We start from the raw sequence: 24,303 nt of genomic DNA, 5'->3' as shown, positions 1-24,303 counted from the left end.
TTTAATAATATTTTTGACTATTTTTTAACAATATTGTACAAAATTTGTTTAAAAAAAGGTTAAAAATTTTTATCAAAAATTTGATAAATAAATAAAAGAATACGAAAATTTGTTGTAAAATTATCTTTTCATATTTGTTTTATTTACTTTTCAGGTATAATATACTTAGAAATAAGTAATAGTAATGATAATTAATAAAAATGATTAATAGTAAAGTCCTTGTCCACCTCCTCGTCCACCTTTTTTTCCACCGCGTCCTCTGCCTCCACCACGATATTTTTTCGGCGACAGCAGGTCCATAAGGAGATTTTTAACATCTTTCATATCTTTCTGCAAGCAAATAATTGTTAATTAATTATCATTATTATCAAGAAAAGCAAAATACTAACATTTCAATTAAAGAGAGATAAAGGGTGAACGAGAGAGAATTGTTGACAATAAGAGAGAATGAGAGAGATTAAGAGAGAATGAGGTGAACGAGAGAGAATAAAAGAAAGTTAAAGAGATGAGAGAAAATAAAAGAGAATGAAAGAAAATGAGAGTGAATAAGGATGAACGAGAGAGAATAGCTGACAGTAAAAGAGCATGAGTGAGATTAAGAGAGAATAAGGGTGAATCTAATCTAATCTGACACCGAGATCAAGCTGGATTTTCCTAAAGAGGGGAAAGTAAGCATCTAGGTTAAAGGAACCCATTATACCAGGCTCCGGCTCGCTCGTTTATAGCAACCCTTAGAGTCCTGTTCTTCTCCAGAAGTCCAGTATCTCTTCTATCGATAGGTTGCTTACCTACCTTGGGGTCAATAATTGCTTGACCCCAACTAGATAGCCTGATCCTAGCTAGCGCTGGGCATTCAGATAATATGTGACTCGAAGTTTCGTTACTTTCCCCACACAGTCTGCACATAGGTGAAACTTGTCTGCCTATTTTATGCTGATGGTAGTTCAATAGTCCATGACCCGTAAGTAGACGAACTACGGTTCTAACTCTGATCTTATCGAGTTTTAGGAGATCGCTCGCTCGCCTCTTGTTGAGTGCTAGCCCCAACAGAGTTTTCGCTTGCCTTCCCACCCCAACGTTCACCTAATACTTCTTATGTTCCTTTTGACCCCATCTTTCTATGGCTCCCTTAACCAAGCACGGCATTATTGCCACTGCTGGTTCAGGACCCATAAATTTCGTCTCGGAACCGGTTTTCGCCAAGACGTCTACTCTTTCATTACCCTTGATTCCCGAGTGACCCGGTACCCAAATCAATGAAAGTTTATTTGCTAAACCCAACTCATCTAGTACGCTGCGGCATTGCCAGACGAGTTTTGATTCTATTGTGGGATTCTTCAGAGCCCCTAAGGCTGCTTGACTATCCAAACAAATACTAATCCTCTTGCCCTTTGTTCCATTTCGAATGGATATTTGGGGGCAAGTTAAAATCGCACAGACCTCTGTCTGCCAGACTGCTGCTGCTGCCGTCAGTATACCAGACTTCGTTCCTAAGTGGAAAACCCTTCTTCCAATCCATTCTGGAAAGTGTAATGATCTTAAAGCGGGGTTTAAATTTCACCCTCTTGATCATTCTATCTTGCACCATACTTAATTCTGGGATTGATAGAATTGAGCGTGGAAGCTTGGTGTGTAAACCACAAGACCTCCATCTTCCCTGCGCAGTTAACCTGCTCATAGTAAGAGCCGCCTTCTTCACCGCGGCAATATGCAGAAATACCTCGGCTAGCATGAATGCCAACGCAGCTGTTGGCGTGGTCCTCATTGCCCCCGTAATACCCTTGAAAATTATTGCCTGCAGTTGGTCCAGTTTCTCTTTAACCGTTATCAGTTGAGTCATAGACCACCAGACAACCACCGCGTGAAGAAACCTTGGTTTTAAGATCATCTGATAGAGCCAGTTGACCATATTAGGCCTTAGTCCCCACGATTAACCTATCGCCCTTCTACACGCCCAAAACGCGGTACAGAACCTTCTATACTGATTTTCGAAATGTTCCTTCCAAATCAGCTTTTTATCCAGGATTAATCCCAGATACTTACCCGATTCAGAAAAAGAAATCTCTTTTCCATAAAATATCGGTTTTTTCAAACTCGGTACTTTATATTTTCTTGTGAAAACTACTACATTCGTTTTCTCTGGGTTTACGGAAAGTCCAGTCAGATTGCACCAATCCTTGACAATCTTAAGTGCACGTTCCGTAAGTTCTAAGAGGGTCTCAATTGCGTGCCCTCTTATAATTATAAGGAAATCATCCGCATAACTTTGCGTATAATATCCCTGGCTATTGCGGTTTCTAATTAACTCATCTGCCACTTAGCACCACAATAAAGGAGAGAGGACTCCTCCCTGTGACAAGGCCTGTTACCTTAGCCTCACCATACTCCGCTACCAGGGTCCTTTTGCGAAGCATGCTGTCGATCCACTTAACTAGCGGCTCAGGCACACCTCGCATCCTGGCTGCCCTACAGATAGCTTTGCTAGAGGTGTTAGGGAAGGCACCTTCGATATCAAGAAAGGTACCAACCGCATAGCCACCACTGCTAATTTGTCCCTCTATTCTGCCTACTGCCGAATGGAGGGCTGTTTCTACTGAGAAGCCTGCTCTATATGCATGCTGTCGCTGATGTAGGGGAGAATCTCTAAGACACTCCTGTCGAATAAAATTATCCACCAGTTTCTCTAACGTCTTCAATATAAAGGATGTTAGTCTGATTGGCCTGAAGTCCTTCGCCGCAGTATACCCTGATCGACCGGCCTTCGGAATAAACACAACCCTCGTCTTTTTCCAAGACTCCGGTGTTTAACCAAGAGCTATACATGCTCTCATAATTTTACACAGGGGTACTCTAATACAATCCAATCCCTTTTGCAAAAGAACCGGATATATATCGTCCCCCCTGAAGACTTAAATGGTTTGAAAGTGCTTATTGCCCAATCAATCCCTTCCGGAGTTACGGCCCTGGCTGCTAGTTTCTAGTGTTCCCGATATCCTCGGTTCCTACCTCGTCCTATGCCATGGCTGTTCTCCAAACCTTCTCTAAAGTCCGGGAAGTTTACTTTTATCAGGTGCTTTAGACACTCCCTTTTATCCTGGGCATACTGCCTATTAGGCAGCTTAATAGTAGTTAATTTTGCCATTGGGTCTCGAGCTAGTACTTTATAAAGTCTTGAAGCTTCTGGTACCCTCTCGATTCCCTCGCAAAATCTTCTCCAGCTGACACCCCTTGCCCTCTCTACTTCTTTGTTGTAAGAATCGCGAGCGGTATGATATTCATCCCATGCTCGCTGATGCCTACGTTTCTTGGCTTTATTAAAAAGCTTTCTTACAGTTTTCCTACGTTCCTCCAAACGGGGGGTCCACCATTTCCCACCCCCATTGAAGCCTATTTTCTTAACTACACAGATCCTTTCAAAGGAACAGATAATAGAATCTCGCAGATATTCCGCTGCAAGCTCTAACTCCTCCCTTGTTCCATAAGAAGTGGGGAAGCATGCCATGGAGGCCTTGAGGTCTTCACTATATGAAGCCCAGTCGGTACTCCTAGGATTACGTCCCCACTCTTGTTCCCGATCCTTCGATTCCAATCTAAACGTAATAAGCCTGTGGTCCAAAAGAGAATCTTCATCAGACACACTCCAGTCCCTCACGCCATCACACAAAGACTTGGAACAGATCGTAATATCCAACACCTCTTTTCTGTTAACAGTAACGAAAGTCGGCTCATTACCCTGATTTAAAATATCTAAATCTGTATCTAGCAGAAAATCTAAAAGTCTTCTGCCTCTGTCATTAATGTCTGTGCTACCCCAAACGACATGGTGCGCATTAGCATAACACCCTATTATTAAAGGAAGCCCTCTCCTTTGTCAGTAATCTACAAACCTCTCCACCTCTCTTGGTGGTGCAGGTTCATCCCCTGTTCCCGGAAAGTAAGCGGACGCTATTACCACCTCCCTTTTATTTCCGTTCTTTTCCAGATGCTTAGCTTTAACTACAGCTAAGTCCCTAGTAGTTAATTCCAAAAGAGGGAAAGCGTCTAGACCCTTATAGATAAGACACGCCCTTGGAACTGGTTCCTGTGGTAATCTAACCAGCTCCCCACAGCCGTTCAGACCTCTAATTCTCCCCTTGAAAACCCAAGGTTCTTGAATAAAGGCTAAAGCTGTCTGCATCTTTGTAAAGCTCTTGGCAAAAATCGCCGAAGCGCCCTTACAATGATGCAAATTAATCTGCGTACAATGAATGCCGGAAGCAGACATTTTTTTTAAGGCTGGTTCACGGTCTCCTCAGTCGCTTCCCTCCCTGGGTACTCTGCCCAGCAGCTGTGTCAGTACCTTGCCTCGCCACTCTTAGAGTGATTTGACCTAGCGCAAAACACAGTTTCAACTGCCGAGCTTGGAGAGCTTCAATGTCGCTCTCTGGTACTCCAAGCACGAGAGTACAGCCCACAGCCGCAGCTTAGTCTGCTCTCCCCTCGCCTCCCGAATACACCCTCCACGCGGATGTATCCACCCCGGTATTTTGTCTACCGAGGTTTTTAAGGATTGAAGCCTGGTTAACCCTAGGACCGGGTACTTGAGCCACAACCCTTACCAGCTTTATCAGCTCAGCCGGATCAACCACCTTGATGGCAAGACCCCCTAACGCCTGACTGAACCTAGGTATACGGCTATTTAGCCATTCCCTTGATTCTGAGTCCAGGCACTCTACTAGGATCGCTCCCCTAGTGAGGCGAACCTCTCCGATATGAGGATAGGGTCCAACTTCGTCCCCCCCAATCTCATCATGAATTGTTACCCTTAATTGGTCTAGATTAGCCAACGTCATCTGGACCCTCGGATAGCCTTCCGCGACGTTCGCCCCGGCTAATGACGATCTAAAGATCTCCGCAAACAATAATGTTCCCCCTTGTGGGCCCATCATCTTTTTTGAAGGCATTTTAGTGTTAGGGGAAGCCTTATCCGAGTCCTGCCGTCTTTTTCCCGGCCCGGCCCCCGACGCCCTCCCCCCGCTCCAGTAGTGTTCTAAGAAGTGCCAGCGGTATTCGATCCGGTCCTCAGAGAGTCCCGAGCTCGTTCCCACCTTTTCTTCCTCATTGCAGCCCCACTTGGTCTCTTGCCCTCAAGGGCAAGGTTACCCAAGTGTTGCTGAACCCTATCTACTTGTTGCAAGGTTTGGTCCCCTGTAGTCCCCACCCCAGCCTTTATTCTCGTTTAAGATACCTTTATTCGAACCCCACCACGGGGACGGGTCGTCCAGAGGACGGACCCCTCCTGTAACACAACCGTTCCCGAACTTTACGAGAGCTAAGTAATGCCCGGCGATGGTCGTCCCCCGTCCAACCCCCCACGGAAGAACCCGGCGGATTTGGTAACCCTGGTATCATTCATCTCTGGACACGAGTTCATCACGGAATGGGTGGCAGAGACTCACGCCTCAATCGCCATGGCACAGCCAACGTAACCATGGAAGGGTTTCTTCTTGGTCAGACTTCCATTAGCAAGAAGTCTTCGGAATGGACCCGCGGTTAAGCCTCTGTCCATCCCGTCTCTCTCGATATCCTTCTAAATCCCCGTGCGCTGGGACACTGACCAGCGAAAAACAAAAGATTCGATTTCTGTAGCGGCCGACCCATTTTGAAGGGTTTGCCCCCGCAGTCCCCACGAGAGATATCAAGAAGTAGCCTCCCACTGGGTAAAGCCCAGAGGGAAAATAAGAGAGATTAAAAGAAAGTATGAGAGAATGATAGAAAATAAGAGTGAATGAGAGATAATGAGAGAGTTTAAGGGTGAACGAGAGAGAATAGTTGACAATAAGAAAGAATGAGAAAGATTAAGAGAGAATGAGGGAAAATGAGAAAGATTAAGCAGGAATAAGGGTGAACGAGAGATAATAAAAGAAAGTAAGATAGATTATAGAAGAATGAGAAAAAATAAGAGTGAATGAGATAAAGTAAAAGAGAATGAGGGATAATAAGATTGAATAGGAGAAAAAAGGATAATTGAGATATAGTAATAGCGAACAATGGAATAAGAGAGAGAGAGAGAGAGAGAGAGAGAGAGAATGAGTTAAAAGTAATATTTCATAAGATTTAATCTTAAGAAAATTTGGTTTTATTGCATTGAGAGAAATTGCTCGTTAATATCAGCTGCTTGGTATTGAGGGAAATTTCCCATATAAGGCTGTAAAGGATAGGCTTGCGGTGCGAAAAATACATTTGGAGGAAGAGGAGGAAGTCCGGCGTTATATGAAATTCGACTATAGTTCATAACATTTCGCAGGTACATCTGCGGATTGTGCTGGAATCCCATACCAAAATTCATTGCAGATTGTGGGTGCACGTAGAATTGGTTTCAGACAGGCTGCTGTCGTGGACATCCAAAATTATGATGATACCCTTCATCAATCCATTCTTCCTCCTCTTCCTTGAATTCCCCGATTTGCCTGCGATTTCTTTTTTGTGGCAAAGGCAATCCGGTCCTTAAAGCGGCTGCTGGTGTTCCCAGTGCGACTCCTTGCATTGCTGCGGTTTGAACTGCAGCACCATCAAAGACAGGTGGTGCTGCTCTTTGAACTGCGGCTGCTGGTGGTCCCAGTGGGACTGCTTGTCCTGCTGCGGTTTGAACTGCAGCACCATAAAAGACAGGTGGTGCTGCTCTTTGAACTGCGGCTGCTGGTGGTCCCAGTGGGACTGCTGGCTCTGCTGTGGTTTGAACTGCAGCACCATAAAAGACAGGTGGTGCTGCTCTTTTAACTGCGGCTGCTGGTGGTCCCAGTGGGACTGCTGGCTCTGCTGTGGTTTGAACTGCAGCACCATCAATGACAGGTGGTGCTGCTCTTTGAGCTGTCGCTGCCCCGAGCTTCTAGTTCTAATTGATTTTGGTGGTATTGTAGAAGCTGTAAAAAAAAGATGCTTTAGAATTTTCCAGGGATTGTCAAATCAAATATTTTTCCATTTTTATTATTATTTATGTTATTGTTACATAATATTTATTCATTATTATTTTTCCATAGGAATTAAGATTTTCAAAGAATTCAAATTTGAACCTTTTTAGAATTCAACAATTTATAAGAATATTATAAAACATGAAAATATCAATCTGTCCGATTATTCGATTTGGAGTGATCGATTTATTCATGTTTTTATAATAATTAAAAGTAACACAGTGAAAAATTATTATTTTATAAAAAAAAATGTTACTTAGAGGTGTGCAAAATTCCAATCGAGAGAAAATTCGATTCGAACTTGGCAATTAGAAATCAAAGGTTCTAATTTCGAATTGCTCAACTCGGCTCGGTCTACTTTCGATTCGAATTGGCAAGTTCGAATCAAACTCTCGATTCGAATCGGCCAATTTGAAATTCGAAGTTTCGACTTTCCAATTGCTATGTAATGTACTATGATGTGTATGCCGTATGTTGTGTTTCGAATTGACCGATTTTATTCGAAAATCAAGTAGAGCAATTCGAAACTTCGAATTTTGAATTGGCCGATTCGAATCGAACGTTAATCAAGCCGAGTTGTGAAATTCAAACCTTCGAATTTCAAATTAGCATGTTCGAATTGAGAGTAGACCGAGTTGAGTTGTGCAATTTGAAATTCGAAACGCCGATTTTCGAATTGATTAGTTCAAATCGAATTATACTAAATTCGAATTTTCTATTTTCGAGTCAATAAATGTTCGGTTCGACTCTATTAAATGCACACCTCTAATGTTACTCTAACTTATTCGAAATTATTTTCATCACTTAAATTTAAATATTACTATTTTCTAGAATTTTTGTTTAAATTTTATTTACTTTTCAAAACAATAAAAGAATTCTTGTTATGAATTTTGATATTTATCAGAATATTTGAATTTTGAAAAAGAATTTGACTAGAATTGCTCAAAATAATTAATTTCATGAAAATAATTTTGTTGTTTAGCAAGATGATTAAATTCGTTTGTAGAATTGTTTTAAAATGTTTAAAACTAATTCGTTTTCTACGACAAATTAAAAGTTATTTATGACAATATTTGAATTATTGCAACGAATTTTATCTTTTGATAAATTTGAAGAAAATTGTAATAAAAATAATTTAAATTCTGTTAATAATTTTATTAAAAGATTTGAGAATAATTGGATTGTTACGGCCGAACTCCGTAACTTTTTATATTGTTAATAAATTTTTTAAATTATACTTAAATTAAAATTACATGCAACAATTGCACACAACATGAGATTTTGTTAAACATTGTAAAAACATTTACACAAAAACAACTCTTTGTAATCTCACAAAAGAACATTCCCTCTTTTGAATATTTTAATCCAGGGCATTTTTAATGACATAGAAATTCTAATTCTATATAAATATAAGATTTAACTGAATTTAACATTCCTTTGGGTTTCGCAATTTCGAGGTGAAAAACCTGACAACATAGTAAAGTGTTTCTTAATGAATTCCTTTTTCTTGAAAAACAGTTTATTGACCCTTTTGAAAATTAGTTAGAAAATATCAAAGTTAAATTGCTCAATATAAGGAGTGGTGCATCCAAGTCACTGAACTCGGATCACACCACTGCTTAAATCTGCAAGGTTGCAGAAATTGACTTGACAACAGTCGAGTACAATGAACTTAACATACGATTTCCCCACTAAATTGTCTTTCAATAAAATTGATTGACACTGGGAAATCTGGGCAGTTTAAGCCAGGCCGTTGTAGCCGGCAGTTAGCCCGGGCAGTTTGGGCCCGCAGTTTAGTCCAGGTCGTAGTCACCTGTAGATGTAGCCGGCAGTTTGGGCCAGGCATTTTCTAAGTCCGGCAAGTTAGCCGAGTTCAAAGTTGAAATATTTCTCAGAAGTTTTAAAGAGTGAAATTAAGTAAAGTTTGTTCAAGTAGAAGTGAATTTATTTGAGAAAAATACAATTAAATCGAAGTAAAAAAGAGTTGAATTGAATACATATATTTGAATAAAATAAAATAATTGAAGTGCATAATTGAAAGAATTGATGAAATAAAAACATAAAATATTGAAATTAAGTGAAAGAAAATAAATATAGAGAATTTATGAAATAAATATTGAGAATAGAGAGTTGAAGAAAATAATAAAATAAAAGAGTAAAGAATAAATATAAAGAAGTTGTGATTCATACAAAAGAATAAAAATAATTAAAGTAAAGTAAAAAATCTAAAGTCAGCAGAAAGATAAATATAATTCTAATAAATTTAAAGGATTTGTTTTAATTCCAATATACGTAAAGACAACCTTTCTTTACGAGGTTTAAGTCTCAGGTTTTGTGTATTCCTAAAGGAATATTAAAGTACTCAGTGAAAATATCAATCTAGTGACCCTAGATTTGGTATTTCCTCAATTTTCTGGAATAACCGTTTCGAGATAGACAGAGAGATAAAAACATTCGTCATTGGATTCACATTTCAAGGAAAGAATTTATAAGTAGTGAGTAAAGCATTTTGTGTAAAATTACATATACTCTTCACCTCATTCACACACATACACATACTATTCTTTCATACACAAGTATAGAATTACTCTTTACACACACCAATTTAGAGTTACTTGTATTAGGGATTTCTTTGGGTAAAATATATCTTATTTGTTTAATCTTATTTTTGCTTATGATTTAATTATTCCTAAAACTATCCTATCTTCTCTAAATTCAAGGAGTAGGGTTTTCAACCTCTTAGTTGAATCAATAACTAAGTAGAGGGGGAATCCACTACCTTTACAATTTCTTTGTCCGAAGGACACGTTAAGTTAAAGTTTATTTAAAAATTGATATTATTAAATTAATTAATTTAATTTTTCAAATTCGACTCAAACATGGATTTTGGAGGAAAATATTATTTATAAAGAGAATTGAAATTTTGGCGATAATTTGTAGAATTGTTTTAAAATGTTTAAAACTAATTCATTTTCTACGACAAATTAAAAGTTATTTATGAGAATATTTGAATTATTACAACGAATTTTATTATTCTATTGAATAATTGAATGTTTCTTAAAATTGTATTCTTTATTCAAGTTTTAATAATATTTTAAAAAAATAATTGCATTTTTTTGAGCAATTTTATTATTTATGAAAAATTATGGGCGATAAATTTTATAAAAATTAATGAATTATCAGGGTTGTCACGCTTTTGCTCTTTTAAAATTTCCTGACTTTTCCAGGTTTTCCAGGTTTTTAAAACGAATATTATTCGAAAGCATCAATAACTTCATTTTTAAACAAATATTTAAACATTATTTTTTTTATAAAAATTAATATATTCAAAAATCAGAAATTCAATAACATAAGAATATTATTATAAAACATGAAGATATCGATCACTCCGAGTCTTCGACTAGGAGTGATCGCTTTCTTCACGTTTTATAATACCTAACTAGTCACTATTTTTGCGCGCTACGCACGGCCCTTTTCTTTCTGCTATTAAAAATGGAAATGTTTTTACACCAAAAAGTTTCTAATATTACTCTAAAGATACACACATAGTTATTAAAAACTTTTTATTTTTAAAGGATTAAATTTTATTTTAAATTTTTTGTACCTATTCCCTTGTTGAATAATATGTTCTGGTAATATAACATCATCTGCATCATTTACTTCACCATTGACAACTTTAAGTTAAAAATCTACAAATTCCGCTTCTTGTGGTAAAGCTCTCATATTATCTGTTAATGTATATTTTTTGAAAGATTTCTATAATTTACTATTTTTTATTGATAAATTTACTATTTCTGATTTAGTACCCCGTTCTTTAATTAGTAAAGTTTGTCGAAAATCTCCGACTAGAATTACAATTTTACCACCAAAAGGTTCGTTGGAATAGATAATCCATAATTTCTAAATCATATTTTAGAGCCATTGGTGCTTCATCCCAAATAAAAACATCTATATTTTTTAAAAAGAGGCCTTCTAAAGATTGAACTTTAATGTTTAAAGATGAATCACTATATAATGGAACGGGTAAGCATAAAACTTTATGAACAGTTTTTCCATTAGGAAGCAGAGTCGCAGCTATACCTGTAAATGCCATGTTGCAAACATTTATTCCTTTACTTCTTAACAATTGCCATAGAACCATCAAAAGAAGAATCCTTTAGGGCATCAAGTACATAATCAACTACAAGTTTTTGTTTTATATTTAATTTAGCATAATTCTGTTCTCCTATGTTAATATGTTCTGCAATATTTATATCATTAACTTGTTCAGTAAAAATTCCATCTTGTATATCTAATAACCCCTGAAAGTCAGATAAATTATATCCTTCGTTAAATAACATTGTTTTAATATTTCTACAAGCCCTTTGTTCAGCTTCAATGTCGTTTATTTTTTAATAATCTTCTGACATTTGACCCTTAAAATGTTCCCATATATAGAGTATCCGGATGTATAGGATGACATTGAATTAAAAATTTTGTGAGTTATTGGCGAAGTGAATGAGGCATCATCCATAATGCAGCTTCTTCGATTGTCATAATCCACTCACTATCATCTTCTACAAGTCCTAATGCCAAACAAGCAGTTGTAAAAGATTCATGAACAACTCCATTAACTGTTCTCAAACTTTTAAAGGAAGTTGCTCCTTTTACTGTAAGCAACAATAATCTAAGATAAAATAACTCCAATTGATGTGGATTAACTAAATACATTATTCCCTATACTTTTACTTTACAAATTCTTTGTTTCCATTCAAGAGATTTTGTTACTTATGTATAATGCTCTGGTATATCTGAATAATAATACTTTTGAGCATTACTATCTCGTTGGTTAAGTTTAAAATAATCCAAAAGTTTTGTATGTAAATCGAAAGAAATGCCGTTACTATCTTTTTCTTCTCGAATAATAACATTCTGTTCATTTGGCAAATGTATGGGTAAGCGATTAACGCTATGACTCTTTTTCTCTAAAGGTTTATTTAGAATTCTCCAAACTGCCTCAACTGGACCAACATATCTATTTTCTTCATAATGATGTATTTCATTATGATTAACAGTTACCTCACCATTCGCATTTGTGATAACAATAGATGCATCATCATGCCCTTTGAGAATATATTTATATAAATATTTAACAGACTTGATACTCGAAACTATTTCTACATTAATATGACAATTAAATATTTCTAAAAGTTTAGGGCAATACGGAACAACATTAGAATTATCAACAATGAATCCATTTGGTCGTTCATACGCTTTATTATTATTTCTTCGACGACAATGAACATAGCAATTTTCTTCAATTGTAGTTTCTTCTTGGTAACTTTTTGGAAATTTTTTTGAATATCTCCCATCAATTAAACACCAATCTCCACAAGGTCCGTGAATATTATTTTGCATTATTATTTTATGTAAAATAGGATTGATATTTTCATCAGGAATTTCTGCAGAAATATAACGATCAACACTTTCAACTGTTAATATTTTAGAATTTTCTTTCAATATAACTAACAAATGAATGTGTGTCAATCATCGCTTTTGAAATTCAATAACATAAACATAAGATTTGACTTCTCCAATTAATTTATTATCAACAATAGGTTTAAGTAGATGTTTAACTTTTAATGCGAAAACCCTAGTTACTATATCAGGTCTATCAGCAGCAGTTTGATAGGGGAATAAATTTTCCTGTATCTCTTTCCAATTTAGATTACACTGATTGTAATTGTGATAAATAAATCTGGTCTACCATGACGAGCAACAATAGCCATCGAATCCTGATATTGTTGCATTATATTGCGAGGTGATTCTATAAAAGTAGAAGGCAATATAAGCGTTTTTCACACGTGTACATTATTTTCCAACACATGATTGTGTGAATAATCCATCAGTCCTTTATATATTTCACTTCTCCCTTGAGCTTGATTATTTGCACAAAATCTTAATTTATCTGTTTCTATTTTTACATCATTTTCAACCACTCATTGTTAAAACAATCTACCTCCATATAAAAATTGATTAAATTCTTTATCTCTTAAAGCAATTTTGTTACGTCCCAAAAAAATAATAATAATTTTATGGTTCGTAATGATACTTTTTACCAAATTTAATTAAATTTTAATTAAATTCAATTATATTTTATTAATTTTAAGCCTAGACTTGCGTCTAATAGCTTGGGATTACTTTCGTTATCTTTCTTTTATTCTTTGATTCGATTAATAGAAAAAATAAGGATGGAAAAATTTATAAAAGTGGAATGAGATATTTCTCGGACTGAGATTTTCTGCAGTTCAATACTGGATCTCGGAATCAAGGGTAAATAATATTTTTAGGAGTCACTTGTATTTAAAATAATAAAAATGGAAATAAAAAAATGGAATGTAAGAATGAATTTATACTAAGATCAATCCAAGGATTAACGTAGTACGATTCGTTCCCAATATAGGAATATTTATGACAAGAATTTAGAAAGAAATAAAATAGCAATTTAATATAGGTACTTACTTTTTTTAATATATAAATATTTTATAGTTGAGAGAGATTGGAACTAGAAACAGAGATGAAGTTGTAGATGTTGAATTATTATTCTTTTTATAATTTTTAAATTAAAACTTAAATTAAAACTTGAAGTAAAACTTGAAATAAAACTTGAAATAAAACTTGAAATAGAACTTGAAATAAAACTTGAAATAGAACTTGGAGAGAACTCTAAGTTATAATTGACAATTGTTCGAGAACTGAATTTTCCTTAAGGAACACATATATTTATGTAACTGTTTCCACTTCCGATTTTCTTAAGGGAGGAAAATTTGTGGAAAAAGAAGTTATAGAGAGGGAAAAAGAGGTTGGGTGTTTTAGGATTGGTTTAAGATAAAGAAAATGGAGAGAAAATGCATTAAGAGAGGGGCCTGATAGGTGAATTTTGGGTCCGTCCCATTTTTATCAGTTTTAAGCGTAGGAGGATCTTTGAAAAGGGGCTGGTCTTTCCTCAACTTCATCTCTCCTTCCAACTCTAATTTCTAGAATTTACAAAAAATGGCTATTTTTCTTAAATCTAACATTTTCTATGACTTTTCGTATATTTATACAATGAAAATAAGAATTTTGTTTAATAACATTTAAAAAATATAGTAGTTGTTGTTAATAACAATAAAATTGTTAATTATTAAATTTTATAATTAATTTGATGTAATTTAATAAATATTTAATCAATCTGTTAATTAACAATATGTTTTAAGATTAATTGTTAATAAATTGTTTAAAAATTTATAATTAACTCATTGTTTAAATATTTATTATTTATAAATTTTTTAAAAACATTATTATTGAAGATGTTAGCAATAAAATTGGTGATTTCGATTATTAATTACCTGTTATTGTTTATTTATTAAGAACTCAGATTATTAATTCACCAATTAATAATTATTATAAATAATTAACTAATTTGTTAATTAACATTTGAATGTAACATTAAGTTACCCTAATTTGTTTAAAGTTCTTATTAATTAATAAAATTAATAATCCCAATTGTCAATCAATGTTGTTAATAATAAATTGTCGATTATTTATTGTTTAACAATAATTGCTTAATAATAACTTATTTTTAATAATTAATTTTTAATCAATAATTTATTTAAAAATATTAAAATTGTTAATTATAGTAATTAAATTTTACTATAATTATTTATAAACAATGACTTGTTAAACAATCAATAATTATTAATATTTATTAGAAAATTAAAAAAATAAAATATATAAAATTATATTTCTCAAATTTAATATTTCGTAATTTTTGCCTCTCACGATAATTTTTTTGAATTTCAGCCTTACTTTTTTTAAGTGTTTTTGATGCAATATTTCTTTCTTTATTTCATTTATAATTCTCGGGAATGAAATGGATGTGTATGTTTCCTCTGAAAAAAATTTCATTATCAATTTTACGTTTTAATTTTTGCCTCTCACGATAACTTTTTTGAATTTCAGCCCTACTTTGTTTAAGTGTTGTTGATGCAATATTTCCTTCATTTATTTCATTTATTATTCTCGAGAAAGAAATTTCTTTCTTAATAGAGTTTTTAGGAAATATCTTTTTCATTTAAAAGGCAATTTCAGTCATACACAACTATGCAAGATCTACTATTAGAAAGTTGTACAGAGGGAAATTTACATAAACTATTGTTTTCGAACATTAACATTAAATTATTTCTAATATTACAATAATAGTAATTGACAGAGTGGGGCAGAATATTACAAAACAACGATGTTGCAAATGCTATTGCATATACTCCATAAGAAACTGTATTCTGGTTGTTGATCAACAGTTGTGAAAACTACTGGTGGTTTAAAAGGAGATAATCTAATTAAATAATCTCTTTAATCATGATTTAAACATTTTTTATTAAGACTATCAAAAATGTAAAGGCTTATTCTATCATAAGAAGTACAAATCCAATGAACAGATTGATAAGATCTACTAAAAAGTATTTTTATGTGCTGCTTACTTTTCTCGATTGGAACTATTAAATTAATTGTTTGTAAACACAAAGTATTTTGCATATTATAAAAAAAATTTGATTGTCTTCCCAATAGCTTTGGAAATTCATACATATGATCATTATTTAGCATTGCTCCTTCACTGACAACAATACTTAAATCATGAGTAGTCGAATTAACAGTTTCTCCTTTGTTAGACATTGTTCTTTTATTTTATAAAATTTACTTATGTGATTCGCTGAATGAACGATACAAAGTTTTATTCAGCTGACTCATTATTTATTTTTTTTTACAATTGAAATTTTCTTCTTTATTATAGAATCGAACAGACATTTAACAAACTTAAAATTTTAAAAATTATATATAAAATCAAGACAAATTCTTTGCCGCAGCAATTCTTTATTCTTCTCCTATCGGCTAATTATTGTCATCCATTCATACCCGTACGCAACCACAAACTACAACGAATTAAATGACAATTAATTTAAACAGAATTCAAATTGCACAAACAAACATTTACCCCAATCATACACACAATTTTTAATAACTTATACTCATACAATTCAATTCAAACTGACACAAATAAATAATGTTTATTGCTTACAATGACTGGGCCCTTTTTCTCTCCGGAGATCTTTTTACAAAAAACTGATCCATTGTCTCTGCACAGATAATATTCCTCGGGCGTCTCCGAATATTGCACTCCTCCAAAATGTAATATCACTTCAACTAGTGTTGGTAAATCACTCCACAAGGAATTATTTGGCTTTGTTCATGTGACCCTGCCAAAACAAGTAATAAAGTACAAATATATGTTTATAATTAATCAATCAAATAGTAATATTTTTATTTTTATGACTAGTTTCCCGGGCTTACCGGTCGGTTCTGCTCTTCTTGCCTAGGTCGCCAAAATTCCTTGTTTCGTCTTTCCACCAAAGTTACTCGGGTCAGGGGAGAAATTTTAATAATTGGGCCCTGTGATTTGTATGGCCCATTACACTTATATCAAGGAATTATAATTTTAAAAATAGTATTATTACATTAGAATTTTAACATCAAGTTTTCTACATTTAATTATAAATTTTATAATTTCCTTTTATCGAATGTTACCAAATTTTGCCACTTATAGAAAATAACAACAAATTTACAATTCTCTCCTTATTCAAAACTTTCAAATTTTTCCTTCTATCAAATATAATCAATGTCCAATTTTGTCTTTTATCCAATTTAACTAATTTTCAATTTTGTCTCTTATCCAATACTTAACCAATTTACAATTCTTCCTTTTCTCCAATTTAACCACTTTCCAGCTTTGTTTTTATCCAATATAAATAATTTACAATTTTTCATTTTATCCAATTTAACCAATTTCCAGCTTTGTTTTTATCCAATATAACCAATTTCCAATTTCGCCTTTTATCCAATTTAACCAATTTCCAGCTTTGTTTGTATCCAATATAACCAATTTCTAATTTTGCCTTTTATCCAATATAACCAATTTTCAATTTTGCCTTTTATCCAATATAACCAATTTATATTTTTGCCTTTTATCTAATTTAACCAATTTCCAGCTTTGTTTTTATCCAATTTAAACAATTTCAAGCTTTGTTTTTATCCCATTTAAACAATTTCCAGCTTTGTTTTTATCCAATATAATCAATTTCCAATTTTTCCTTTCATCCAATTTAAACAATTTCCAGCTTTGTTTTTATCCAGTAGAACCAATGTCCAATTTTTCCTTTTATCCAATATAACCAATTTCTAATTTTGCCTTTTATTCAATTACAAACGATTTCCAAATTATAACAAAATTTTAAATTTATTATCCTTATATGAAATCAGCAGATATGCAAATTAGGTAAAGAGAGACATTCTTATTGACATTGCCTTTAGAGAAAGAAAGAAAGGTAGCCGTTACCAGAGAGAGCGTTACCGGCGCCGTTATCCAGACGTTATCGAGACCGTTATCTTTGGAGTTTCTATTACTATATATATTATATATATATATACATATAATAGACTTTTCTTTATATTTCCCTTGCGATGAAGGAAGAAAGAAAATATTACCTGGGTTCTCCGAGGTAATCCCCATTACAAAGGCTATTGTTTAAGGGTTCGTAATCCTTCTTAGGGTCGAATACAGGCCTATGTATATATATATATATATATACATCAATCTATGAGTGCGAAGAGGACACTCACGTTTAGGGCCTACCACCTAAATATAAGAACGAAAATTTAATTTAAAAATCATATCGTCGATTATTTTCCTTGGAGCACGTTCTACGTGTCTTCAACGAAATTGAAGTATAACAATTTTTTTTGGGAATTCACTCACTATAGGTGAGTGAATAAAAAAGTTAAATAAGTGAATTATCAGTGAATACTTCGTGAATTAGTAAATAGTGATTTAGTGAATAGTAAGTATTAGTGAATATAATTAAATAAGTGAAAATTAAATAATAATAGAAATACATTAAAATACTTTTTTCTAATTTTTTTCAATCATTTAAATAATTATGTATTTGAGTTGTGTTTAGTTTTCGAAGTTAATTAATAAAGTTAAAAAATTTTTTTTTATGTTTATTAATAAATTAAAAAATTTGTTATAATTTGGAAATCGTATGTAATTGGAATCCAAAGGCAAAATTAGAAGTTGGTTATATTGGATGAAAGGCAAAATTGGTTAAATTGGTTATATTGGATAAAAGGCAAAATTGGTTACATTGGTTTTATTGGATAAAAGGCAAAATTGGTTATATTGGTTTTATTGGATAAAAGACAAAATTGGTTATATTGGATAAAAGGCAAAATTGGTTATATTGGATAAATATTGGTTATATTGGATAAAAGGCAAAATTGGTTATATTGGATAAAAAGCTGGAAATTGGTTAAATTGGATAAAAGGAAAAAATTGGTTATATATTGGTTAAATTGGTTATATTGGATAAAAGGCAAAATTGGTTACATTGGTTTTATTTGATAAAAGGCAAAATTGGTTATATTGGTTTTATTGGATAAAAGACAAAATTGGTTATATTGGATAAAAGGCAAAATTGGTTATATTGGATAAATATTGGTTATATTGGATAAAAGGCAAAATTGGTTATATTGGATAAATATTGGATAAATATTAGTTATATTGGATAAAAGGCAAAATTGGTTATATTGGATAAATATTGGATAAATATATTGGATAAATATTGGTTATATTGGATAAAAGGCAAAATTGGTTATATTGGATAAAAAGCTGGAAATTGGTTAAATTGTATAACAGGAATATTGGTTAAAATAAAAAATTAGAAATTGGTTATATTGGATAAAAGCTGGAAATTGGTTATATTGGATAAAAGGCAAAATTGGTTATATTGGATAAAAAGCAAAATTGGAAATGAATTATATTGGATAAAAAGAAAGCTGGAAATTGGTTAAATTGGATTAAAGGAAAAATAGTAAATTGGTTATATTGGATAAAAGGCAAAATTGGTTATATTGGATAAAAAGCAAAATTAGAAATTAATTATATTGGATAAAAAGAAAGCTAGAAATTGGTTAAATTGGATTAAAGGAAAAATAGTAAATTGGTTATATATTGGATAAGAGACAAAATTGGAAATTTGTTTGTATTTTCTATAGGAGGCAAAATTTGGTAATATCATTGAATAAAAGGAAATTATAATATTTATAATTAAATGTATAAAACTTGATCTTAAAATTCTACTGTAATATTGCTATTTTTAAATTTTTAATTCCTTGATATAAGTAAATTTTATAAAATAAAAGAACAATGTCTAACAAAGGAGAAACTGTTAATTTGACTACTGATGATTTAAGTATTGTTGTCACTGAAGGAGCAATGCTAAATAATGATCATATGTATGAATTTCAAAAGCTATTGGGAAGACAATCAAATTTTTTTTATAATATGCAAAATACTTTGTGTTTACAAACACTTGATTTGATAGTTCCAATCGAGAAAAATAAGCAGCACATTCAAATACTTTTTAGTGGATATTATAAGTCTGGTCATTGGATTTGTACTTATTATGATGGAAAAAGCCTTTACATTTTTGATAGTCTTAATAAAAAATATTTAAATGACGATCAAAGGGCTTACTTAATTAGATTATATCCTTTTGAACCACCAGTAGTTTTCACAACTGTTGATCAACAACCGTTAAACAGTCTTGCTTGTGGAATATATGCAATAGCATTCGCAACATCGTTATTTTTTAATATTATGCCTGATTCTGTCAATTACTATTATTGTAATATGAGAAATCATTTAATGATAATGTTCAAAAACAATAGTTTAAGTGAATTTCCCTCAGTACAAATTTCGAATAGTAGATCTTGCATAGTTGTGTATGACTGGAATTGTCTTTTAAATAAAAAAGATAAAAAAATTCAGTGTGGAGTATCAAACTTTTCTAAAAACTCTATTAAGAAAGAGATTTCTTTTCCGAGAATAATAAATAAAATAACTGAAGAAAATATTGCATCAACAACGTTTAAACAAAGAAGGGCTGAAATTCAAAAAAATTATCGCGATAAGCAAGAATTGAAGCGTGAAGTTGATAATGCAAATTATTCAGAGGAAGCACACACTTCCCTTTCTTTTCCAAGAGCAATAAATAGAATAAATAAAGGAAATGTTGAATCATCGACAACACTTAAACAGAGTAAGGCTGAAATTCAAAGAAATTATCGCGAAAGGCAAAAATTGAAGCGTAAAGTTGATAATGCAAATTATTCAGAGGAAGCACACACTGTCCTTTCTTTTCCGAGAGCAATAAGTAAAATAAATGAAGGAAATATTGAATCATCAACAACACTTAAACAGAGTAAGGCTGAAATTCAAAGAAATTATCGCGAAAGGCAAAAATTAAAGCGTAAAGTTGATAATGTAAATTATTCAGAGGAAGCACACACTGTCCTTTCTTTTCCAAGAGCAATAAATAAAATAAATGAAGGAAATGTTGAATCATCAACAACACTTAAACAGAGTAAGGCTGAAATTCAAAGAAATTATCGCGAAAGGCAAAAATTGAAGCGTAAAGTTGATAATGCAAATTATTTAGAGGAAGCACACACTGTCCTTTCATTTCCGAGAGTAATAACTAAATTAAATGAAAAAAATAATGCGTCAACAACACTCAAACAAAGTAGGTCTGAAATTCAAAAAAATTATCGTGACAGGCAAAAACTGAAGCGTAAAGTTGATAATGCAAATTATTCAGAGGAAGCACACACTGTCCTTTCTTTTCCGAGAGTAATAACTAAATTGCTAATGTAATTAATTTTAATGGAAGAAGAAGAGGACCATTCTGTTACAAAATTCAAGGTCAAATTTACTATCAAATTAATAGTGCTTTATATCCGGATAAAGGTGAAGATCCATGTTTTGGTCAATTATTTATTTATGACCCTGAGGAATCAATCAGATACAGATTAAAAAGTAACGAAAATTTGGACAAAGAACTTTTACAAAATATAGAAAATATTATGAGAACTTCAAACGCATACACAAAATCTTACATGATGATGTCAGAAGTAATTAAAATAGAAACTGAATTAGCAAGACAAAATAATGAAGATGTTCCAGAGTTACAACTATTGTTCACGTTGAAAAAAGGTTTTGATAAAAAAAATATAATTATCAAAGTTACAATGAAGTTGCTGCTATTTGCAATACAAACTCAGAAGGAGAAATACCAGAATCTTATGTAACAGTTTATAATAAGTCTACAAAGGAACTGAAATCAGTTAGTAATTTAGATCCGAATGTTGAACCATGGATCTATCCCATATTTTATCCACTTGGAAATAAAGGTTATAATATTAATATGCTTCGTAGTGATAGTGATTTTAGAAGTAAAAAACATAATATTTCTAGGTCTGCCTATTGTAAATACAAAATTGCTATAAGAGATAAGGAATTTAATCAATTTTTATATGGGGGAAGATTGTTTCAACAATGGGTAGTTGACAATTATGTAAAAATAGAGAAAGATAGATTGCAATTTTGTGCAAACAATCAAGCTCAATTGAGAAGTGAAAGTGAAAGATTATTTACAAAATAATGAGTTAGAAAATGATGTACATGTTGGAAAAATGCTTATATTGCCTTCCACTTTTATAGGATCACCTCGTAATATGATGCAACAATATCAGGATGCCATGGCTATTGTTGGTCGTCATGGTAGACCAGATTTATTTATTACAATGACGTGTAATCCAAATTGGAAAGAGATACAAGAAAATTTATTACCTCATCAAACTGCTTCTGATAGACCTGATATAGTAACTAGAGTTTTCGCATTGAAGGTGAAACAACTTTTAAATGTTATTGTTGACAACAAATTATTTGGAGAGGTTAAGTCTTATGTTTATGTTATTGAATTTCAAAAGCGAGGATTACCACATATTCATTTGTTAGTTATATTAAAAGAAAATTCTAAAATATTAACAGTTGAAAGTGTTGATCGTTATATTTCTGCAGAAATTCCTGATGAAAATATCAATCCTTCCTTGCATAACATAATAATGCAAAATAACATTCACGGACCTTGTGGAGATTGGTGTTTAATTGATGGTAAATGTTCAAAAAATTTTCCAAAAAGTTACCAAGAAGAAACTACAATTGAAGAAAACTGTTATGTTCGTTGTCGTCGAAGAAATAATAATAAAACGTATGAGCGACCAAATGGATTTGTTGTTGACAATTCTAATGTGGTTCCATATTGCCCTACACTTTCGGAAATATTTAATTGCCATATAAATGTGGAAATAGTTTCAAGTATTAAATCTGTTAAATATCTATATAAATATATTTTCAAGGGTCATGATGCTGCATCCATTATTATTACAAATGCGAATGGTGAGGTAACTGTTAATCACAATGAAATTAATCATTATGAAGAAAATAGGTATGTAGGTCCTGTTGAGGCTGTTTGGAGAATTTTAAGTAAACCTTTAGGGAAAAAGAGCCATAGTATAAATCGTTTACCCATACATTTACCAAATGAACAGAATGTTATTATTCGCGAAAGGAAAGATAATAACAATGTTTCTTTTGATTTACAGAAAAATACAAAATTGCTCGATTTTTTTAAACTTAATGAGCGTGATAGTACTGCTCGTCAGTATTATTATACACAAATACCAGAACATTATACGTGGATAAAAAAAACTCTTGAATGGCAAAAAAGGAGTCGTAAAGAAAAAGTATTGGGAAGAATGTATTCAGTTAATCCACGCCAATTGGAATTATTTCACCTTAGATTATTGTTACTTACAGTAAAAGGAGTAACTTCTTTCCAAAGTTTAAGAACAGTTAATGGAGTTATTCATGAATCTTTTACATCTGCTTGTTTGGCATTAGGACTTATAGAAGATGATAGTGAGTGGATTAGGACAATGGAAGAAGCTACTTTATGGATGATGCCTCATTCACTTCGACAATTATTTGTAAGAATTCTAATTCATTGTCATCCTGTACATCCGGAAAAACTTTGGGAGAAATTTAAAGGTCAAATGTCAGAAGACTATTCAAAAATTGACAATATTGAAGCTGAAAAAATAGCTTATAGAAATATAAAATCAATGTTATTGAATGAAGGATATTGTTTAACCGATTTTCAGGGTTTATTAGATATAGATGAAAATTTTCCTGCGCAGGTTGATGATATAAATATTTTTGAACATATAAAAATAGGAGAGCAGAATTATACTAAATTAAATGTTAAACAAAAAAATATAGTTGATTATATACTTGAAGTAATAAAAGATTCTTCTTCTAATAGTTCTAAATGCTTATATATTAATGGTTGTGGAGGATCTGGAAAAACTTTTTTATATACTACCTTATGGCATTTATTAAAAAGTAAAGGAATAAATGTTTGCAACATGGCATTTACAGGCATAGCTGCCACACTGCTTCCTAATGGGAAAACTGTACATAAAGTCTTAGGCTTACCTGTTCCATTGTACAATGATTCATCTTCAAATATTAAAGTTCAGTCAAAAGAAGGACAATTTTTAAAAAATATTGATGTTTTTATTTGGGATGAAGCACCAATGGCTCCAAAATATGCCTTAGAAATTATGGATAAGTTATGAAGAGATATAATGAAATCAAATGAAGTTTTTGGTGGAAAAATTGTAATTCTAGGAGGAGATTTTCGACAAATTTTACCGATAAAAGAACGAGGTACTAGATCAGAAATAATAAATTTATCAATAAAAAATAGTCATTTATGGCAACATTTCACAAAATACACATTAACAGAAAATATGAGAGCTTTACCAAAGGAAACAGAATTTGTAGAATTTCTACTTAAAGTTGGTAATGGCGAATTAAATGATATAGATGATAACATCGAATTACCAGAACATATTATTCAACAAGGAAATATAGATATTGCTGAAGAAATGTATAGTCATTTGATACAACAGAAAAAATTTAAAGATTTGTCAATGTGTGCAATTTTAGCACCAAGAAATGTTGACGTTGATGATATTAATAAGAGGGTGGTAAATCTCTTAGACAGTAAAGGTGAAAAAATATATAAAAGTATTGATTCTACTGAAAGTTGTGATAATGGAAAATTTTCTGAAGTTTTATTACCAGAATATTTAAACACTCTCTCTCCACCTTCTTTACCACCACATGAATTACATTTAAGAATTAATTCTGTTGTAATGCTTATTAGAAATCTTAGTATTAATGAAGGATTATGTAACGGAACAAGGTTAATTGTTTTAGATTTATCACATAATGTTATTAAATGTAAAATATTAACCGGAGATAAGAGTGGAAATATTGTTTTTTTACATCGAGTAACTTTATATTGTGAAAATT

General features: G+C 32.2%; 3 protein-coding genes across 3 annotated transcripts; all 3 read right to left on the bottom strand.

Annotated features, from left to right (window-relative positions):
- Positions 1 to 204: 204 nt before the first annotated feature.
- On the bottom strand, positions 205 to 1,909 carry LOC122513076. Its single transcript, XM_043629310.1, has 4 exons — positions 1,441 to 1,909; positions 1,110 to 1,352; positions 793 to 1,037; positions 205 to 330 (listed from the first exon to the last, which is right to left on the bottom strand). The coding sequence occupies exons 1-4, from the start codon at positions 1,907 to 1,909 to the stop codon at positions 205 to 207; spliced, it is 1,083 nt and encodes a 360-aa protein (XP_043485245.1).
- A 1,068-nt stretch (positions 1,910 to 2,977) lies between these two features.
- LOC122513075 lies at positions 2,978 to 4,943 on the bottom strand. Its single transcript, XM_043629309.1, has 3 exons — positions 4,599 to 4,943; positions 3,888 to 4,234; positions 2,978 to 3,806 (listed from the first exon to the last, which is right to left on the bottom strand). Exons 1-3 carry the CDS (start codon positions 4,941 to 4,943, stop codon positions 2,978 to 2,980), a joined length of 1,521 nt encoding a protein of 506 aa, XP_043485244.1.
- A 1,415-nt stretch (positions 4,944 to 6,358) lies between these two features.
- On the bottom strand, positions 6,359 to 10,673 carry LOC122513074 (UDP-N-acetylmuramate--L-alanine ligase-like). Its single transcript, XM_043629308.1, has 2 exons — positions 10,644 to 10,673; positions 6,359 to 6,868 (listed from the first exon to the last, which is right to left on the bottom strand). The coding sequence occupies exons 1-2, from the start codon at positions 10,671 to 10,673 to the stop codon at positions 6,359 to 6,361; spliced, it is 540 nt and encodes a 179-aa protein (XP_043485243.1).
- Positions 10,674 to 24,303: the final 13,630 nt, after the last annotated feature.

The sequence above is a fragment of the Leptopilina heterotoma genome, unplaced genomic scaffold, assembly GCF_015476425.1.
Source record: "Leptopilina heterotoma isolate Lh14 unplaced genomic scaffold, ASM1547642v1 Lhet_132, whole genome shotgun sequence".
In the NCBI taxonomy this organism is placed as follows: domain Eukaryota; kingdom Metazoa; phylum Arthropoda; class Insecta; order Hymenoptera; family Figitidae; genus Leptopilina; species Leptopilina heterotoma.
This window is presented reverse-complemented; position numbering and strand designations above follow the sequence as displayed.

Coding starts and splice junctions, on each gene's coding strand:
- LOC122513074 (XM_043629308.1), bottom strand. CDS start 10,673: ATGAGAGCTTTACCACAAGAAGCGGAATTT. Junction 6,869..10,643: donor TACCACAAGAAGCGGAATTT/GTAGATTTTTAA, acceptor AATTAGAACTAG/AAGCTCGGGGCAGCGACAGC.
- LOC122513076 (XM_043629310.1), bottom strand. CDS start 1,909: ATGGTCAACTGGCTCTATCAGATGATCTTAAAACCAAGGTTTCTTCAC. Junction 1,353..1,440: donor CAGCAGTCTGGCAGACAGAG/GTCTGTGCGATT, acceptor ATAGTCAAGCAG/CCTTAGGGGCTCTGAAGAAT. Junction 1,038..1,109: donor GGGAGCCATAGAAAGATGGG/GTCAAAAGGAAC, acceptor TGTTGGGGCTAG/CACTCAACAAGAGGCGAGCG.
- LOC122513075 (XM_043629309.1), bottom strand. CDS start 4,943: ATGCCTTCAAAAAAGATGATGGGCCCACAAGGGGGAACATTATTGTTT. Junction 4,235..4,598: donor CGGCTGAGCTGATAAAGCTG/GTAAGGGTTGTG, acceptor CATTGTACGCAG/ATTAATTTGCATCATTGTAA. Junction 3,807..3,887: donor CCACCAAGAGAGGTGGAGAG/GTTTGTAGATTA, acceptor CGTTTGGGGTAG/CACAGACATTAATGACAGAG.